Below are 21,816 nucleotides of genomic sequence, written 5' to 3'. Positions count from 1 at the left end.
GTGCTGGGCTAAAGTAAACATGGCAGCAATCTCAATGGGGTTATTCATCTCAGGCTAAAAGTGAGGTTTAAGATGTGTGAGAATGTAAGTACACACACACACTGTATGAGTGTGTATGAATGTGTATGCAGTACAGGGTGCACTTAATGAGGGTAGAACAGGGCCCTTTGTTGAGACTCCTGCCACAAGGAAGCAGGGAGTGGGGTAAAAAAAAGGCTAAAAGTGGAGGAATGGGTCTCAGTGGAAAATGTCAGCTTAAAAGATGGGAACATTTCCTTTTCAGCAGTTTCCCTGTCTGGCATTTACTTCACAATGGCCCATTCAGCAGCAGGTGATGCCTTGGCATATTCAGATGGGGCCAATCCTGAAGGGGTGCGCTGACACTGGCTAGATAATGAAACACAGCACGGAGACAAACCATGGCAGACAGGACGATCTGAGGAGGAACACTGGCACTAGATGTGGAACATGCACGGGTACACAGACATGACCTGGGGGTTCCTTTGACCCCAGTTATCAAGGGCTGCAGAGTCAGCTGTTTGTCATGTCTTGTAAAACAGAACAAATCAGATTAAAGATTTTTCCTGAATGGAAGTTTTTGTGTAATCTCAGAGCTGAGAGTAAACTGACCCTGCAACCCTAAAGAGCTGATGAATACCACCAATTTCACAACACAAATGAAAGGGACTTGGGTGGTGGGAGAGGAAGTCAAGACTAATATAACAGTGACAATACCCACCTTTCCTGTTTGCTGCTTTCACAGAGGGCAAAAGAGGGGGGGGGATTAATATGTAATTGTTATCCATATGGACCTACAGCTTCTCTACTGTATAGCTTCTTTATTCAAAGTTTGCTCTATCTCTGTACTATTTTCAGAGAGCTAAATCTAGTTCTTCCAAAAACCTAAACCACATCTGGAAAGAACAGCGTAAAAAGTTATCTTAACACTCGCTGGAGACTTTTGAGAATAACCTCATCATTGTTCGCTGCTCGTATTGGTCTTGGCGAATACGCAGGTAGCAATAACAACCCGAGCTAGAGTGTGATTATTCCTTTGCACATTTACTGCCAGTCCACAGTGAAAAGGGCACACAGCCACCTCCACACAGTCCCTCCTGTCGATCTGTGTCTACATGGAGAAAGAGCTTCCAGACAGAGGATGTGCTACTCAGCAGTGAGCTGTCTCAAGGCCTATTATTAACCAGTCCCTTTGTAAGTCTGGCAGAGATGGCAGCCACACAGCATTCTGCAAGGCTGTGGATGGCATGTTGGAGAATAGTTATGATGTGAAATGGAGAATTTGTAATGGGGCCATCAGAAGATAGATGGTATTTTGATAGTGTCCACACCACATTATCGTTATTGTCTGCTATGTTGACATACAAATACTTGTTTAATTCTAACAAGCCTAAAGACAGGCTAAGGGCTGCAACAATTAGTTGATTAACCAATAGTTTGAGGTTTTTAAATGTGAGAGTTTGCTGCTTTTCATTATAGTAAAATTGATATTTCTTGCGTTTTGACAAAGCAAGACATTTGATGAAATCCCCTTGTAATCTAGAATATTTTGAAGGGCATCAACTGTTTTCTAATTTTTATATAGTGAAAGATTATTTGTGAAAATAATGGACAGATTATTCAAAAACAAAAATAATCATAGGTTGCAGCCCTACTATTTTTATTATCGAACTAATCTGTCAATTATTTGTTTGATTAACTGATTAATGATTGCGTATATAAAATAATGAAATAATGTAAAATGCCCATCACTGTTTCCAAGAGCCCAATGGCGATCAACAGTCCAAAACCCAAAGCCATTCAATTTACAACAATATAAAAAATAGAAAAGCATGTTGTGCTGTACAGCAAGTACAGTACAGTACAGTATGTATTGACTAAACGTTTCAGCCATAGTTGTATCATTATCCATTTATCTGTACCTCCCCAGCACCTCGTTGGCCTGCGTGTATCTACAGTGTGCTGCACAGTGGCAGCTGAAGTACTTTTAAGAGATATTGACTGAGCTTTTAGTTAAGCCCTCTGTTGCAGCCTTCAGTTTCTTATTTTAAAATGGCCAATGGTGTTGGACAAAACACATTTCTCACTCCTAACTAAGGGTTTTTGACAGCCAAGCTGTTCCTATCATTAGGGAGTCAATGTCAGCTACCAGTTCAACTGACACATCACATAGTGCTGTTAAAAACGACCAACTGGGCCAAAATCTGTTGGGGAAAAATGGAGGATTTTCTGAAAGACAAATCAATCCGCCTTTGGTTTATTTACCATCACACTGTATATTATGGTAAGGAAATCGAATGTTACAGTTTGGTGTGAGAACAGCCTGGTGCAAGTCGCAGGGGGGGGCATGTCTCATTAACAGTCCTGATGCAACCAAAAGAAACATAAGTGTCACTGTAGTTCAACCTCACACAAACAGAGGAGAATGACTGAGAACAGCCTCTTACTTCTTAAAGAGCAGGATGGCGATGACGATGATGATGATGAGGACCACAGCCAGCACTGGGCCCATAACCCACAACATTTCGGGTTGCTCCATTCCCTGAGCCATATTTGTTGTGACCTGGATTGGGTCTGAGTATGGACTGGCTGAGAATGTCATCTGTAAGGGGAAAGAAAAGAGGGAAAGTGCAGGTGCATGAGAGCCAAGTCACTTCAGAGCTACATGTTTGCAAGGTGTAAGGGTAAGGGTTTTTAGACTTTCCTTAAAAACCAAAAATAGTCTACACATCACAGGAAAAAGACACAGAATTTGGGAGAACAAGTAGGTTAGCATGCTGTCAAGGTATATTCAATGTTAAACATAAAAGTTTTTAATTGTAGAGGAACCACAGGAACCCTTGCATATGTACAAAATTGGTCTAAATCTACATTTGAATATTTTTCTTAACTGTTTTGTTGGCTTTCACAAAGTATACTGGCTAGGTGAAAAACTGCAACATCAAAACCTGTAACACACAGACCTAAGGAAAAAAAGCTTCTTTTTTTTGATGATGCAAATATTACAAAAGGATAGGGGTCATACATTTCTTGTCATACAATTGGGAGACAATGACAGACAAGCTAACATTCAGACTCCTTATTCTTACATTAAGAAAAAAACAAGAGAAATCATAAAAAAAATGAAAATAACAGGCAATTATTATACAGTATTTCTGTAGCTAATGTAACAATGTTGGATACAACGAATATATAAAAATATATATAGTGTAAAATATGTCTACCTCCATAAGAAAAGGGAATTAAAATATCTGACTGGAGATTTCTTGTTTCTGGCACCTTAAGAACCAAGTTATTTCATGCTAATAAATGGTTCAAGGATGCAGCAGAACAAGCTCTAAAGCTATCGACCTAACTCAAAAGACACTTTCCCAAAAACAATAACCATCTCGGCTAATGAAGTTATTATTATGTTTCTATTAAAGCATTGCATCACGTTAGACATGATGACAGAGCAAGTGTGAGACAGGAGAGTGAGAGAGGCAGAGATAGAGAAGCAGGGACTAGTGCATGTCCCTTGGCCGCTGAGATAAATGGGGGCACAGGAGAGGACTCATCTCTTCTTCATTAGTGTTCACACCGTGACGGAGGAGGAGGAGGAGGAGGAGGAGGAGGAGGAGGTGGTAATGGTGAGGGTGCGTTTCCACCTTGGTTGTAAATGAGACATCTCTATGCTCCTCTGTCTTCAAATGACGGAGGGGAGGAAGGAAGGAAGGGATGGAGGTGTGTGTGAGTGTGCGTCTGAGAAGTGGGTGCACGAGGCGACGCAGTATGGTGTTTTAAAAGTGTCTGAAAGAGGAGGGATCCAACTGCAGGAGAGTAAGGTGACGGATGAGAAAGACAGAAAGAGGAAGAAGGAAGTGCAAGACATCTTTCATTAGAGCTCAGCATGCCTCCTATTGGATGACGATGGGAGATGCAGGTCCGGGGGGGAAATTGGGCTCCTAGCAAGCAGCGAGAGTGGCGGGGCGGCAGGCAGCAGTAATCCGGATCATTAGCCGCACAGCAGCCTGCTCTTCGGCACACAGGCAGATATTAATTGGAAAGATAAGCTGAGATGAGCTAAAAGAGTCCAGCGTTCTGTCATATAGTTCTGTTATCTCTCATACTCTTGGGCAACTGCTGGAAAAACGTACAGTATGGGTGTACGTTACAGCATGTCTTAGTCATGTATGTGCAAACCAGCGTGGCTCTGATATTAGGCAAAGGCACAAAATAACTCACGTAGGAATGTAAAACGATTCACATTTTCATATTAGAGCAGTAGTTTACAGCAGCAATGTTTTTTTATTAGGGCCCGAGCACGAAAGTGCATGACCCCAACGGTGCCTTGCACTGAAAGTGCGAGGAACCTATTGTTTTTGTAAGAATTATTATTTTTCTGAGTCCTTTGTCGCATTTTTGAGTGGGTTAGAATGCACGAAAACTCACAAAAATTTGCACACAAGTCAGACCTGGTGAAAATTGCAAAGTTCTGTAGTGATTGGGCTCGGGCGTTGCCAGGGGGCTCCGTAGCGCCCCCTAACGAGCGCCATGATTCGGAAAAAAATGAGAAGTTAATGTAACCAAATATTGAGGGAACATAGGTCTCATCTTGTCCATGGAGCATTTTTTTGAAAGTTTTCTACCTGACAGAAAGTCGGCCATCTTGGTTTCCGTGCGAAAGTTTTCATTTCACGAACAGGTGTTTTAGGACTTTACGATGCACCAAAACACTCAAAATTGTGCAGCCATGTGCAGAAATTAAATTTCTTTGATCTGAGTTCACATTTAGGCTTAGGAGTGGTATGGTTGCTCTATAGCGCCCCCTAATTGGTTTTAGCCCTTGGGCACGATTTTGACGGCCTCAATATAAACAAAAATTGGCGCCCACATAAACACCTGGGAGCTTTGCGAGACTTTACAGCGATTTGGCCAATACCTGTAAGCGGGCTCTATAGCACCCCCCAAATTATTATTTAGGGGGGCCCCATTATTAATTATTCATGTGTTTTACATTCTTTCGAACTCCTCCTAGACGGTGATTCCGATCTTCACCAAACTTTGCAGGTTTTATCTATGGACCCTCATGACAAAAAGTTATCAAAAGAATTTCCTGTAGGTGGCTGTCGTAAACAGTACGAAACCTACTTTGTCTAACGCCTCCTGGGCCATGAGTCCGATCTGCACAAAAACTTGCGTATAGACTCGGTGTACCCTCGTGACAAAAACGTATCAAAAGAATTTTGATAGCTAACACAATATGCAAGTTATAGAGGACCAACTTCCTGTAGGTGGCTGTCGAAACAGGAACGGTTGTATCTTGACAAAAGTTATTCCGATTTACATGAAACTTAGAATGTGTGGTCTACATGTGATATTGACCATATATATATATATATATATATATATATATATATATATATATATATACAGATATATACTCTAGCCACGCCCATGTACACAGACCACGCCCACTTCCATAAATTGTGAACCGTTTAAGGTAGACTCTTGTGAGATGTATCATTGAACTCAGCAAAGAGTTCCTTTTTAATTGGTGATGGTTTGCCCCGCCCCATATGCTTAAGCCACGCCCCCTTGAATAACTAATAACCCGTTTCTTGTACACTATTGTGTGAGGTATCATATTGAACTCTGCAGAGAGTTCCCTTTTCATTGGTGATGATTTGCAGTGTCGCAAAGTGTGCACGCAAATGCACGGCCGCAAGGAGCGGCGTCCGCCACTACCCCCGACGTGCTGGGAGGGGCGAGGGCCCGTTCATCGCTGCTTGCAGCTTTAATTTGTCTTTGTTTTCACACACACAGATACACACACCGGGCACATGAGACTCATTCTCTCCCGTTCTGTGTGCCTTTGGGAGGAACCTATTAGATGATGTGACGACACCCAAAGGCTTCCTGTTCCTTTGGGAGGGCCCAAAAAAGGCTGGAGGATATGGCCCTGCAGGGAATCCTGGGAAAAACTTTTTTTTCCCGTGGTGTAACAAATGACTGCAGCTGTGCTTTCAGAGAAGGATAAGGGAGGAAAAGTGAGAGCAAAGGAGAGGGACGAACAAAAAGAGAGGGCTTTTTGTCTGTTGGTCACGGCAAAGTACTGGGATCATCCATTTGAACGGCCCTAATATCTGATAAAAGCTCAGTCACGCAGCTCCTAATGCCTCGCAGAGTGTTATCACAATGGAGCGATGGTGCAGTGAAGGAATGTGTGAGCCTGAGAGTAAGTGATTCAGAAACAGTGAGAGACATAAAAGTAAGTATATGCATATGTGTATCTCTTACCACTCTGAATCTTTGTGTGTATGTGTACAGTATGGACATGGGTGGGTTTGTGTATGTGAGAGGTAAGGTCAGCTCCATGTTGATAACATACCAATGTATATAACATTCAGGTACTGCAGCAGGCCTTTCATTTTTAACCTCCGCTAACCAACACTTTGGATGATTGAAATGTCTCAACTGTAGCTAATTAACCTTGATTACATATGGAATTTGCATTAAAGCCCAATAGAAGTTTTTTGTCCGTTTAAGCTGGTGTCTGTACTCGGCTGAAGATAGGAAGAGATTAAAAAAAGGCCTCTCGCATGCTGCTCAGATCTCATTTTCAGGTTGTGCTGACAAGTTGTGGAAGATAATGAAGCTGCCACTCAAAACTGAAGTGCCTTCTCAGTCAACAACTTCTCAGTCAACGAAAAGTGATTACAGATCTTGGTCTTTTTAGTTATGTGTTACTTAAGTTGCTTTAAAGTGTTGAGAAACCTACATAGATTTAAAAAGGGAATCAAATTCAAAAAGTGGAGAAAATATTAAATTCAGATTTGACAAAATTGTATTAAACCGCATCCCTACTAATAAGAGACACATGAGAGTATATGACTGTTACAGTGTTTGTCAACACTGCAGATGAGTAGTATTACTTTACTGTAGATACTGTATATACAACTAGGAGCATTATGAGTGAAATAATGTATTTGCTTGTGTCGGGTACATGTGTGCATCCGTCAATGAGAGAAAGAGAAAGCGTTTGATGGTGTGCAAAGATTGTAAACAAATGTGTGTAAGAGAGAGAGAGAGAGAGAGAGAGAGAGAGAGAGAGAGAGAGAGAGAGCGAGAGAGAGAGTGTGTGTTTTTTTTTAGCCTTTTCTCAAGCTCCTCTGAGCCTCCACAAGTGTGTGTGTTTGTCTAGGTAGCAACACCCTCTGAGAGTGTGTGTGTGTATGATTGTAAGTGTTTGTCTGAGAGAGTAAAAGAACATGAGAGAGAGAGAGAGAGAGAGAGAGAGTGGGTGAGAGATGGCAGAGAGTGAGGAGACAGAGAGGGAGAAATGGAGGCAGAGGTGTTATGATAGTAGCAGTATATCGAGTCTGCTATCTAGCCTGTGGGATACATAGCTTCCCTAGTCAGCTGCTGCTCCACCATCCTCTGAGTTGCAGAATCCGCTACATGCGGCACATTTGTTTCAATTCGCCGTTGACCCCGGTAGCTCCATGTCTGTCCAAAAGTGGCTTAAATAAGCCCCAGGAGTGTGGGCCAGACAAACAAACAAACATACAAAGACGGCCATTATGTATCCTCCGCTTTCTCTACCTCCTGGGAGGCTGAGGAGCCCACACTCTCCTCATTGTTGCATGACACAGGGAAAGAAAGCGAGAGGGAGGGAGAAGGAAGGCAAGAGAAATAAATGGAGGTACAAAAAGTGAGAGGGAAAGATGATAGCATGTGTGAGTATGCCTTTATCTATGAGGAACAGAAATGTGGCTACGGGGTCTAGCATACCCTGTATGATGACCCTTCTCCTTCATACTGTAGTTCTCCCTTCATACTTTTTTCCCCCTCCACTCCATCTTTCCCTCACATGCCCTCTTTCTCATTCAGCACTAGAAACGGCCTATCTAGCTGCCTGAATACCAAGCATCTAGATATCTAGAGGGATCGCTAGAGGGAGACGCGTCTAGGAGCGGAAGTGACGTGGCATAGTTGAACATGCCATTGCCTATATGATGGAAATGTGGGCTTGAATATGCTTATATATATATATATATATATATATAAGCATACTCTACATACTCTCTGCTAGAAAAAAAAACACGTGTTTTCATAATTAATTCCTGATATTGTTTGTCAAAGTCTTTTACATTTTAAAAGAAGCCAATCCTCCATGTTAAGTGTGTTTTGAGCTCAGAGCACCAACAGAATTAGTGCTACAAAGCCAATTGTTGTTGAGAGTGAGTAGAATATAAATGTCTGGATAAAATTGCAAACAGAAAACTGTGGTAAACACATTTGAACACTCAGTTCCTCTCTACACCATAAACCCACCTCTTCCTTATCAAAAGAAAAGCACACATTAGCACAATCTTCTCCTCTTCCAACAGTTCACTTTCTCTCATTCGAGCTTCACAGGCTGGACGGGACACAAGGCAAAAATGTTGCTTTCCTCTTTTCCTCTCTCCAACCCCACCCTTCCTCTCTGTCTCACATCACACAATATTTCATGCTACATCCCTCCCTCACTCTCTTCTCACATTAAATGATACTGTTTATACACACCCAGCATCTATCATCCCATTTCACACTTCCCCCGGCTTGTTTATCTGCCTTGGGTGCTGGGGAGACATGAAGGCACACTCTCTTCTTCCTTCTCTCTCTCATCCCCCTTTGCCTTCGTTCCTTCTCTTCTTAACTCCAACCGCTGCTGGCTGCTCGTGGCCATTGATATACGAGGGCTTATTAAGCCCTGGCGGTCCTGTTTGATCTACGCTGAGGGAGTTTGGGTGGTGGCGAGGAAGTGTAGTAAAGACACAAGTCATTTACTTCGGTACTTGTTGTCTTATTCTCCTGGGTCCGGTGAAGATCCTGCTAGAGGCAGCTTCTGCCAACTGCTCGATCTCGCTGCACGCTTTACCTTTTGTACCCGTTTGTGTTTGGTAATAAACGTTTGCAAGTGCCGCGTTGGGGGTGACAAAAACAAATACTGCTGGGGTATCGGAATTTCCCAAAGAGTGCGGTTAGAGGATTTGTGCAGCGATCAATGACAGCCTGCCTGTAGTCACCACCTTAGAATTCAGTATGTTTTCGTGCACACAAGAAACCAGGCCACTGGGAGTAATGAGGAAATCAAGGTGTTCACATGCACTGCAGTACACTTGTTACTGTATATCCCATGTTTACTGTATGCGGCAGGTCAGTTATTGAATTTCTTTCCTATCCTCGACTGTATTTTTGAACCAAGGATGGCATTTTGAGTGAATCTGTGACACAATAGGACTCTGCAGCCTGAAGAGAGTTTTTTTATTTAAAGAAACTGCCAGTTTCTTGTTTCTATGAGCACACATGTCTGATTTTCTGCAAACCGTCTACTGTTCAGCTGTGGATGTCAACTTATTCAGGCTTCTTTTTTCAGCCTGTGCGTTTGACTTTGGAATTATTTTGGGTACAAGGAAGCACTGCAACGAGTAACAATCTTTTCTTTGATCCCTTTCAGAGTGACACCTTCTCTGTATATAGTCTTTGTCATGCACATGTGCACTTGAAAAACTCTGTTATAAAACCGTTGGAGTTTATACATAGTCAATAAAAAAATCTCCAGCAATGTAGCCCTGATAACTAAGTTTCTGTAAACCTTTACCCCAGTTAAGGATATCAGGTGTCTGATTTGCATGAAGTTTAAGAAATAAGATTACTGCAGGAAGGCGTCAATAACCAGGTTACCGAAGTGAAGGTAAGCACACTGATTGACTCACCTTGTGAGTGAAGCATGATTAATCCAAGTTATTTAGTTTAAAGGGGGGAGGGTGCTACACAGTTTAAGGAGGGGGGAGTACACAGAAAAAGACATATTGAGCACCACTGAGCCAACCTGGTCTGTCTGGCAGGTGCAGCGAGAGTGTTGTGCAGCAATTTAAGCATCTCCTTTGAAGTCAAGTGTATCATGGCTGCCCACTATAGCCTCCTTCGCACCTCCCTCCCCTTCTCTGAGCGGAGGAAGTGGGGGATTACTGCGGGGTGGGGGGATGTGGCGTTAGTGACATATTTAAAGCAGCATTTCAAGGGAATCAGGCCTGCTTTACTGACTCCAAGGCCCTGTGACCAGGCCCTTGTCTCTCTCTTAACTCCAGCCACACTAATCAATCTCCTCTGCTCTCTTCACGGTCGAGAAAGATGGGGAGAGGGAGAGAGACACAGAGAAGCAGAGAGTGCGCGAAAGAAAAAGAGCTGAGAGAGAAGAGAAAGAAATAGGTGAAAAGTCTGGGATTTGGTTTCGGACATGGAGCACTTGCTCTCCCTCTGTGGTTGCCCAGGGCCCAGCTACTGAATATGCATGTCCCGGGTAGTGGAGGAGCCCAGAGCAATCGCAGACTCTAGTTTTTCCTGCAGCGAAGTTTACTCCAAACCATCCCATGGAGAGATGGGCCTACGTGTTATTGCTGTTTGACGAGTGCATAGGGTCTCCACTTTAAAAGCCAAGAGTCTTGTATAAGCATTGTAAAGAGATCTGCATGGGGCCCTGCTGGCTACTGAAATGGCATAGCTGGATCTCTGATGTCATTGTCGACTGATAAGGGAGTTATCAGGACAAGCTGCAATGACTTTTAGAGGCAGCCGTATTAAAGGGTAAGTGGCAGTAAAAACAACATCAATTTCGCTTGCTGCTACCATTATGGAAACGCTTGAGGGGCAGCATAGTTAGAGTCTGAGGATGGGTGATAAACTTATTTTGTTTGTCCGAAAAAAAAAAAAGGTGACACATGTACAAAAAAACAGAAAAGGCTCAGGTTTAATCTAACAAATCCAGGAATGGCCAGGAATAAAAAAAAAAAAAAAACTACTATGGGTTATGCTGTCGAGAATGATTGTCAGTCCTTAATTAGTAAATGGAAATTTTAATTCATTGTGTGCGTGTGTCTCTTACATAATTAGCAGCACTGTCTGTCCCTTCGTATCGAAGCACGGCCAGGACAAAGCAGAGATACTCCTGCGGACTGGTCAGGGGCTTGTTGTAGAAGCCGTTGTACCTCTTCTCATCACCCACAGTGAAAGTGGTCGGCAGTGAGGCCAACTTGGCAGCAATGTGAGGCTTGGAGGAGTCCAGGTGACGTCGGCGCCTCAGGGAAGGGCCTTCACTTGACTTCAGCAGCTGTAGAAAACATAAGAGAGCAAAGGTTTAGTTCAAGTTTGGCAACAAAGAGTTAAAGTGAGTAGAACCCTGACCTCTGATCTCCTTTCAGGGAGAAAACAAAAATGTAATAATACATTTGCTATTAGTAGAGACTTCATTTATAGCATCATACACACTGAGGTCAAAGGCTCAATCTTCACAACAATCAATGGGACTTTGGGCAAGAAAATCTTTGTGGGTTGTGTGTGAAATCTAATTTATTTAGTTGAATATTTCTTTCTAGTGCATTAAACAACCAATCCACTAACTTCTCTCAAATCTCAAAACAACAAACCCTTTGCATTCACACATGTCCAGGTCTGGTTCTAACTATGCCTCCAAATAAGAGTTAATGATTTCACACAGCTTAAATGCCCTTTGCTCAGTGATATAACTTTGCAAACAATGCAGCCAAGTTACGAAGTGAGCAATTAGTGCTTGCTCCAGCACACAATCTCAGCATGACTGCCAGCCTGCTTAATAAATGAGGAGGAGCATACAGCACTGCGGCATTGTGTTTTCAGCAGCATTTTGTTTTCTGTCAGCAATGTCTCATGTGCGGCTCCAGATGTAGCTTTATTAAATCATTATGTCGGAGGGAGGAGACAATGGCCTGCTCAATGTTTAATGACTCAGGGAGTCCCATCTCTCTCTTGGTCTCTTCTGCTATTTCTTCAGGGAGCTTGAACAATAGCGATCCAAACCAACGAGCCTCTCAGTTTACTTAAAAATTATGCTATTAATATTTAGGCATGTCATTTAGCTTCAATTCTCTTGTGGGTGCGGAAGACCTTTATTCAAAAGAATAATAAAGCAGTCATAAATCTTTATCCTCATTTAAATACCTTATGTAAAACTTTGTTTGGAGTTGGCAAACCCTGACTATAAAGACTATACAGAAAAATGTGAAAGAAGAGAAGTAATGTGTAATTACTGTTTTGAAAACTGCCACTTGTTTAACATTTACATCAATAGCTATATAAGATTAAGATTATTCTCTGTGCACTCAAACTGTTGGACTCAGCAGATGGGTACTGTCTGCAGACCTGGCATCCAATCAGGACATTCCCCACCTGCCCGAATGAGTCATTGTTTAAAATCTCTCTGTCCTTCCACCCCCCCTCCCTGAGCCCAGAAGGGTAGAGCTAATTAGCTACAACCAGTGACTTCCTACCCAGTTGGAACAGGAGATGCTATTGGTGACCCATGACCTGGCACATTAGCATATCAGCCATCGGCTGGCACTCACCTCGTCCAGGTCCATCTCGTCTGGATTCTTCCACCGCCGCGTTGACTGGGACACCGGCACCACCACAATGTAGTACCACCTGCCAAGAAAAATAAAGCCTGTGTTAAGACAGATTGACTAAAGCACATACACGCTGAGATCAAAGTTGGCCAAGCGCATTAATAACACAGTCAAAACATTCAGTAAGACATACTTTCACTGTGAGGCTTGCTGGGCTGAATTCAAAACTTGAGTGGTACACAAGCGGGTCCAACCAAGGTCGAACACCAGCAGATTGGCACTGCATTCTCCAATTAATGGCTAATCACTAAGAACATCTGCCATGTAGACTGGAACAAACACTATCCCAGGGAGAGGAGCCTTCAGCTAATAGAGAGCCCCATAGGACTCTTTAGGTTAATAGGACCAGCTATGTGACTACTTGTGTGTGTGTTCTTTTACTGCTATCATTTCAAAGACCAAAAATAGAAGAAGAAGAAGAAGAAGAAGAAGAAAAAAAAAAAAAAAAAAAAAAAAAAAAAAAAAATTTTAAAATTTTTTGTCAAACTAAGAAGTCAAAGAAAAAAAAAAAAAAAAAATTAAACAGTAATTAATGAAGGAAGGTGCTTGTGAGTACACGATGTCCAAACATCAGTGCCTGCGTTTATTTATGTGCTGGCTCTCTCTCTTGCTGTGTCTCTCGTGTTCTTTCCCAGTCTGTCTTCTTTCAGCTCAAAGTTTTTGCCCCACTGCGGCATTCAACCACTTGTAAAATCAGCTGCTGCTGACAGTGAAAGCAGCTGCTTCTTTCCCCTTCTCTACAGGCATCGACTCTGTGATTCAACAGTCAGTCAAGTCTGGGAATGGGAGAAGACATGTATAACAAGACTCCTTAACCCCCCTCTCTCACCCACAAACACACACACAACCACCCACCCACACCCACACACACACACACACACACACACACACACACACACACACACACACAGACAGAGACAGACACACACACACACACACACACACACACACAGCTCCCAGTCACGTGCGCACGTTGCCTGTCAATCTGAGCTGGAGACTGGCCAGCCCTGTAATCTTTTTACCAATCAACCCTGTGCACTCCCTACTCAGATGTGTCTGTAAGTGTGTGTCTAAAGGAAAGGCTTTACACGTCGGGGTCAGGCACAATTCTGCTCTTAACAATTTGAGTCAAAAGATAATACAGCTTGAACTGATGTTGAAAGCCTCGATTATCATCAGCCGCTGTGTCATAAAGTAGGCTGAGATTAAAAGTTGAAGTTTTAAGTTTCAAAGTTTAGTATTGATCAGATACAAGTGTGACACTTGTGCTGCTGTTGCTATAAGAAAGGTTGTTGAGAGTTGCAGTTGAATTAACTTCTGAATGATAAATGTAAACATTTCAAGTACAAATTCCTTTGTTCATTTCTTGTCTTGCTCTTTTGTAGTGTTTATACAATTGAAGAATCAAACACAAATTAAGCTACATTATTCCTTATGCTAATTTTAAAAAATTGAATTGCATCTACTGGCTATCAACAATCATCATTTATTGGTGGATTTATGCCCAGAGTCGGAGCTAGCCTGTGCGTTGGGTCCAATGTATCTCAGTACTGACCTGACACGTGTGGTGGTCTGGACCTTAGGCAGGTTGATGGTCATTTTGCCACCCTGAGCCTGATGTGTGCTGGGCTTAGTCTTGATCAGGTCAGGGGCAGTGCGGATGGACACCTGCTGCTGCAGACCCCCAGCAATGTTGCCCCTGCTTGTCAGCACAAAAGAGTAATCTGTGTCTGGCTGCAGCTGTGCGATCAGCTTCCTCTTCAGGTTTCCCTGCACTTCCACACTTTGCTGGTTGTACAAGATCTGTGAGCACACAAGGGAGTTATGGTTTAGGTTAACATACACATGCACAACATGTATATCCTCCAGACAAATGCAATACTCTCTCCTCTTAGTCCCTCCCACACACACAGACATACACATGGAAAAAAGCAGCATGGTCCTAAGGGAGGCGCCCATCTCATCTAACACCTCATCTCATGTGCTTCGGTGTCACACTTGCCCATTGGTGCATATCCAATAGTTTTTTACACTTCAAGTTGTCTTTGCTCCATTACCATGGGGTGGGAATTGATATAATATCATTTTGACAGATTATTACACCTCGTAAATGAGCATAAATCTAGCTTTTTAGATTTTTCAGTGCAAATGGGTAAAGTCACTGCATTACACCTTGGTCAAAGTGTTAACAGCTGATAGTGTGGTGCTGAAATACAGTACAATTATGTTACAAATATATGTACAGTAGTGCAAGTTATACATTGTGTTTTAGTAGCAATGACAGAAATAGCTTTCCAATAAATTTTTTTTAAATAATTTTTCTATTGTATTTTGGTAGTTAAAAATGTGCGAATCTACAATGATATAAAACAAAGTATTGTAGTTTACAAAACCACTGAAAAGTAATCATTAAGGTAAAGTGTGTGTCTATGCAAATTGTGTTCATGGTGACATTTCTTGAGTCTGTCCTTGCATAAATGGATGAGGATTCTTTTCAGGATTGCTGAAATCTTGGCACTCACCTTGAAAGGCACCTGGGATTTGTAGTTTGGTGGCAAATCCCAGGTGAGGAGGACAGATGTTTTCATGACAGCTTTGACACCAAAGTTCAGGGTGGGAAAATCTAGGGTTGGAACATTCTTTGATTAATGTCTTAGTAAGACATTTTGTACACCACAAAATGTAGTTTCTGCTTGTAATTCAATTTCACACTACTGTACAATACAGCAAGTAACCCCCTTAGTAAACAACGAAAATATATTCCATGGTGATACCTTATGACCAAACTTGACAAGCCGCAGGGGGGTACCAAGAACATCAACAATCTCATTCACGCTTGGTTATAGATCACATAAAAATAGCCTTCATCTCCCTAAGCCACAACGAGACATACACAACAGGCAGAGATCTCTGTGATTACCAAGATATGTATATGGCAGTGGGAGTGGCAACATGTGTCTTAAAATAGGCATCACACACAACTGGTTATAAATAAGAAATCACACATTTATAAGATTATAAAATGCATGAGGAGGTACATGCTGAGTATGCTTCAGATTTGTGTCTAATGGGAGGGAGGATGAGGAGGCATGGTAATGTGATTGTAGCGTGTAATGAGATTAGTACTCTATAAATCAATACACACTGTACTGTACTGTACTGAATGGTAGATGAGAAAGACCTGGCACTGATTAAGACAGAAAAAGAGCCAGCTATAATGTTCAAAATATATGTTTTGGGCAAGGTTGCGTGTGTAGATGCCGTGAGTGTGTAATGATTATGTGTACATGTATTAAACCCTGAGTTTGTTTTCAAATCAAACACCTCTGGCATGTTTATGTATTAATGTCAGCAATGTGTCCTACCATTGGACATGGTCCTGCTCTGAATGCTGGGGCTGAGGGGTCCCCCGCCCTTACTGGTGAACGCCTGCACCCGGATGTCATAGGTGGTGTCAGGATTAAGGCCCTGGATAGTCATATGCGTGTCGGCCGTGCGGTTGGTGCTGTTCTGCTGACTGTTGATGTCCCTGTACACAACCATGTAGTATACGATCTTCCCGTTCCTTTCGGCTTGCAGCGGGGGCTCCCAGGTCAGCTGGGTGCTGGACTGGGTCAGCCCTGTGACTTGAAGGTTGAACGGGAAACCTGAGGGTACGTCTTCAGGGGTGCTGATCTCCTTTACGTAGGCCTCGCCGATGCCTGCGCGGTTACGGGCGCTGAGGCGGAAGACGTAGGTGGCGCCTCTATGCAGCCCAGTGACAGTGTAATGGTCGTCAGTCTTTCTCAGCTCACGTGAGGTGTAAGTTTCCTCATCAGTGCGCTTGTACTGCAGCTGGTAGCCCATCAGCTCCCCTACCATTTCCTTAGGTGGCTGCCACTGGATCAGTGCTGTGTTGCCCATGGTGGTGCTGATCATCATGGTGGGTTTGCCTGGCACTGAAAAAAGAAAGAAATAATAAGTTGTGTTGTAATTCTTCAAAATATGCAGGAACTATCCAACCCTCAGATTAAATTTGAATCGTTCATAATTTTGGAAAATATGCTTTTTTGGTTTCTGGCAAATAGGTGATGAGAAAATGTATACTATTTTCATATCTGTCCGTTAAAAATAATGCTACAGCCAGTAGGTGGTTAGCTTAGCCTAGCACTTAGACTGGAAACAGCTAGTACAGCTCTATTAAAAGACAACAAAATCAGCCAACCAGCACCTCAAAAGCTCACTAATACACTACATATTAAGATATGAAGGTTACATGCCTTTCTCATGTAACTTCAACACCAATTAGTCATGGTAACCACTAGTCAGGACGTTGAAGCTAACATACATGTAGCATCCCAGTTTCAAGCCTTAAAGATAATAGCACAGTATTCACTGTAAACACATATCCTATGTCTTACATGATAACACTGATAAAACCAACTCTGACCTGCTCCAGTCGTGGTGATGACTTTAGCTTTGCTACGAGCTCCGTCTCCCTTCGTGGTGTACGCTGCTACAGTGACAGAGTAAGTGGTTTCAGAGTGTAGTCCACCAATGATGGCCTCCTGCAAAATGGAAAAATCACGAGATCAGAGATTATAAGGAATCAGTGAGTCTGAGCGGGACCGCCCTAATGGCAAAAAACAAACAAACCCAAAACAAACCCCCCCTCACACAAGCTCCGATTGCCCTCACAAAACACACAGCACCAACAGAAACCAAATTAGATTGAACCCCCTTCTCCATCCACTTGTAGTTTCCTGATCAATTTCCCTTTAATAGGAAACAAAACATTTGAAGCATTTAACAGAGAAAGGTTTTAAAGGCACCCAACCAGGACCTGGAACTTTTCTTAGTCAAACCCATTAACCAACAAACCAACCAAATGAACAAGAATGTCACCAGTGTATCAGTGTTCATCCCTGCTGCATGGATAAGCATGAGATTATACCCAGAGGAGTTTAGGATCATCACTACACTGGAGTCTATAAAAGCCCACAAATTGTACACTTCTGACTGTGGGACATATTGTAAAAAACTCACTTCATAAATCTTAAAGATGAAAAATAACATCAGACAGATGTTACACTTTTCTTTTCTTTAAATAAATAATTAAGTTTGATTCTTGGTATTTCTTGTCCTCTGGATTCCCATGCAAATTGGGTTAAACAGTCTCAAAAACACAGACACACTATGGTGGTTGAACAAATCAGTAACAGTCAGGAACAAACAGACAGTAGAACAACAACAACAAACAACTGAGGTAACACACCGTTATTGGTAACCTGCTGCAGTGCTGGCACTCACCTCACCAGACTGCATCAGTCTGAATAAAAACACACCCACACACGCTGGAATTAAACACTCTCTGAGCTTAAACAAAGCCCACATGTAAACAGACATACATACATACACACACACACAAGTGAATGCACATACTCACCGATGTACAGTATATATACTGTATATAAACACACACTTAAGTATGCATGCATGTCCGTACAAACCATAAATGTTCACGCACATAATGATACACGCAGACATGAGTGCACACTCAATACCAAGAACAAACTAATGCCTGCGGCTTGAGCACACATGCTGGAGTTTTCTGTTTCTCATTGGGGCCACTGAGAGGACGAATACGCCAATGGCTTCAAGCCCTCCTGCCGGAACTCCTTGCAAACTTCTAATAATCTTGGAATATTATACGGCTTTGTCCTAATGCTGTTTCTCTAACTAATGAAGTTTTAATTTCCTAACCATAGAATAACATTTAATAGTGTATATAGGCCAGCTCTGTTCTACAATGCTTTTTTACTGCCCTCTCTTTAAGGGACATTTGGTTTTCCCATACTAGCCTTTAAGAGAGACAGGGGAGAAAATGCTAAATTACTGTATCATAAAACCGTTTTAACTTTATGGAGGACATCTCATTACTTTAATCATACAAAATGGCTTTAACAGTCTCAGCAGTGGCAGCCGCAGATATCTTTTTTTCCCCCTATTCTGGCAAGGTCAAATCGGGTCTAGTAACACTTTTGAAACTCAGCAGAAATAGAAAAAGCAAGGCTTCAAAGATTCCTTCAGAGCAAATGCTTAGAGCAGCACCAAAGGGCATTACAGAGATTATCAAGTCGACTAGTTATAGAACTGGAATCTTCTCTACAAGTCTCCCTACACCAATATCCTCACTACTGTAGAAAATGGGCAGCAATGTTAAAACAAATACATAGGCTTCAGAATTTTCTTTTGCTAAAGCGCAACATTTGAGTTGTGTTCTATTTATGTTGATTTGCCTTAAAAATGCCATAATTATCTGAAAAAATTGGTTCAAAATCCTACTCCCTGTGAACATGCCATGGGTCAACAAGAAATGCTACTGTTTTTGCTGTTGACATCTGTCTCTTGCTAATCACTAGACTACTATTGCCTAAACATGACTGCTAAAGAAATAATAAAGATGTGTGAATAGATGTCTTCCTCTGACAGCGTCTAGCTCTGTGTCTGTCAAGTGTTAATCAACACATTAAGAGGAGAGGGAGAGGAGGCAAGCCTGACTCATGCCTTGTGGGTGTCCCTGAAGAAATCGGGCCATGTGTGGTGTGCAAACAGATTTCTGTTTAACTGACTGTTAAATAAAATGATCTGCGCTTGCTCTTTTGTGAAGAAAGAAAACATCCATTGTTGCTATATAAACAGATGATCAAAAAAAACTCAGCGTCCAACAACCTTAGCAGGTGGTCACTAGATTAATTAATCAGTTCAGTGAGAGAGGAAACTAGTACCAAAAATTGCTCAAATGAATTGAATGGATGAAGACAATAAACCATTTTTTAAACAACCTTGCCCCTGTTTGAATGCAGTATTTTTATTCTGGCAGGTTTCTATTGAATTTCTGACCAGGAACATTAAGTGGCTCTGAATTTATGCTAGTGCAATATGACGTCTAGGAAGTAATAAGCCACAAACAAAGGGCTGCGTGACAGCCATGGAACGGTGAGCTGCCATCCAGGCAAATGAAAAGAACATGAAAGGCTGGTGGCAATCTTGGAGATGTGTGGAGTTGATAAAACACACAGCTCCTCCCCTCAGATAGACATGTCATTTGAACAGTAGGGGAGACAGCAGGTTAGGCGAGCCTGATTAATGTCAGCATCACACTGGGATAGTGACACACAGCCTTAGACTGCACTGTACACTCAATGATGGGGAAAAAGGCTGCATACTCGCTGCAGTAAGTGCCTCAGATTTGCATGAATGCCCAGCCTACAAGTTTGTCTTGTGGTAAAATGTTGAAATATTAGACTTGTATGCAATCATCAGTTGAAATAATCCTTATGCTTTGTGTTTGTAGTAATTCTTAGAGAACACGCACTCACACACACATACACACACATTAATATAAAAACCAGGAATCATCAGGACACACACCTCTTGCTGTGGTTATGATCTTTCATGAGGATTCACACCAAGTGGATTACAAGCATGGCTTACACAGAAATAAACACACACACAACTCATAATCCAAACAGGCAAGCACACACAGCAACCCCAAATTGCAGAGGGGAGAAGAGCCTGCCCTGCAAGACAACCCAGCAGCACACATGAGGGTTACTCACATGCTCGGTGGACTCCTCAATATTCCACTGATGGAAGAGAAGACACAGGACACAGGATGGGGAGAGAAATGAGTCAAAGACAACAAAACAGGAAAAAAAGAACTAGTCTTTTTTTCACTCAAAGACAGATGCAATGTAGGTGTCAACAGAGTCATGCAGTAGGAAAAAAAACACAGAGGGAGAGAGTGTGCTGAAAGTGAAGGAGTAAAAAAAAAAAAGAAGGAAGTTGAGTGGCATAAAACAAATTGTGTAGCCAAGTTGAGCAATGGTTGTGAAATTTATTATTGCTTATGATGCACTGCCTTGTTTCCCATTTTCCTAAAAATCCAATAAAAACCTCTTTCTTCCTTAATCACAGAACACCTCTATTCAGTATGATAACTATCTCACTGTGGACATAAAGCATTAAATATGCAGACTCTCTGAAGCATTTCCTCTTTCCTCTTTGCAGAAATGGAGGGAGGGCCTTTTATTCATTATATTTCAATATGTTTTCAAAATGTTCTCCTTTCTCGCTGTGCTTGGCCAAGTGATTCCCAGGGGAAGTGAAAGCCCATTTCGTGCCGCGGGGCTCCGTCGGTGACGAGCGTGAAATCCTATTACCAGTGCTGCTATGCTAGCCCTGTGACATCAAACCCCATCGATGCAGAACGCAACTGCTGGTGTTTACCAGCAACTCGCTCCAGTTCAGCTACTGCAGAAGAGTTCACCGATGGGTGGCCTGGCTGACAACAGGCAGGAGAGATGACACTTGTGACAATGATGTGGGACAAAATGGAAAACACAGAAGAAAGGGGGCCTGAAGAAGAACGGTGGGTGAGGGTGGTGGCGGCAAGCAATTACATTTAAACATTAGGGTGCTTAACTACAAAAGCCGCTGGTGGAGTGGGGAACACTGGGAGAGATGGAGGAGACTGGCAAGAAGGGATTAGGGAAGGAGGCAAAGTCACCATAAAGAGTTCTAGCACCTAACTTACAAAAAAATATGGTATCAATCCATGCAGATAGTTATATATGGATAGTCAGTCCAATATCAAAACATTGTAATTGGCTGTTTGTCATTATTACCATACGTGTACGATTATGCAGCTGTTATCATGAAATAGTACGCTTTTTTTTAATATGATTATTTCTGAAAATTACTGAGTAATGTTGTTAGCAAAGTTTACATGTAAGTTGACTTTTCTGAAGATGAAAGGTTAAAAAGGAGCCTGGGAGGCGCTGAGCAACAAGCTACAACAAGCAACTGCATCAATTTATCAGATTGTAGAAATGAGCTTGTGATTATGCCTGTGCTTTGTTCTATGTAGACCACCAATACAGGCCAGGAATTACTTTATAAATTTAAATCTCACTCGCGATTTTGGCAAGCAAAATTGCAATTAATCTAATTAATCTAATATTTCAGCCCTTGAGACAGATACGTTAAGCAAATCAAATCAAATCTTTTTGATACGATCCAAATACCATGAAAGGTAATTGATAATTTAGGTGAACTAGTCCTTTAAGAAGAACAACATGAAGTTTATACAGTAGACACATGCTTTCAAGAAAAAAAATGGCAGTGGTACCTGCCTTCCTGCTTGCCCATCTTTCCCTTCTTGCCTCTCCAGATTTTCACAAAGGGAGTGAGCCTTACACACTACTGATTTATTGTGCACAGGAGAGACGTGTTCATCATCCTCCTTTGACTGTTGGCATATGAAAAGACAAAAGACCCAACTTCTCTGCCC

At 42.1% G+C, this 21,816-nt stretch overlaps 1 protein-coding gene across 27 annotated transcripts in view; it reads right to left on the bottom strand.

The window, feature by feature from the left end:
* The window catches only part of LOC120567749 (receptor-type tyrosine-protein phosphatase F), a 179,909-nt gene that overhangs the window by 31,889 nt on the left and 126,204 nt on the right, over positions 1-21,816 (bottom strand). For 10 of the 27 annotated variants that reach the window (XM_039814731.1, XM_039814741.1, XM_039814747.1 and 7 more), the window contains 9 exons: positions 20,084-20,110; positions 16,912-17,029; positions 15,848-16,420; positions 15,005-15,105; positions 14,038-14,285; positions 12,423-12,501; positions 10,928-11,152; positions 2,466-2,620; positions 740-754 (listed from right to left, as the gene is read on the bottom strand). In XM_039814731.1, the coding sequence (XP_039670665.1) occupies positions 740-754; positions 2,466-2,620; positions 10,928-11,152; positions 12,423-12,501; positions 14,038-14,285; positions 15,005-15,105; positions 15,848-16,420; positions 16,912-17,029; positions 20,084-20,110 (1,541 nt within the window). The remainder of the gene's footprint in view (positions 1-739; positions 755-2,465; positions 2,621-10,927; positions 11,153-12,422; positions 12,502-14,037; positions 14,286-15,004; positions 15,106-15,847; positions 16,421-16,911; positions 17,030-20,083; positions 20,111-21,816) is intronic. The other 17 variants (XM_039814737.1, XM_039814744.1, XM_039814758.1 and 14 more) reach the window with 5 other exon arrangements.

This window comes from Perca fluviatilis, chromosome 11, assembly GCF_010015445.1.
Source record: "Perca fluviatilis chromosome 11, GENO_Pfluv_1.0, whole genome shotgun sequence".
NCBI classification, from domain to species: domain Eukaryota; kingdom Metazoa; phylum Chordata; class Actinopteri; order Perciformes; family Percidae; genus Perca; species Perca fluviatilis.
This window is presented reverse-complemented; position numbering and strand designations above follow the sequence as displayed.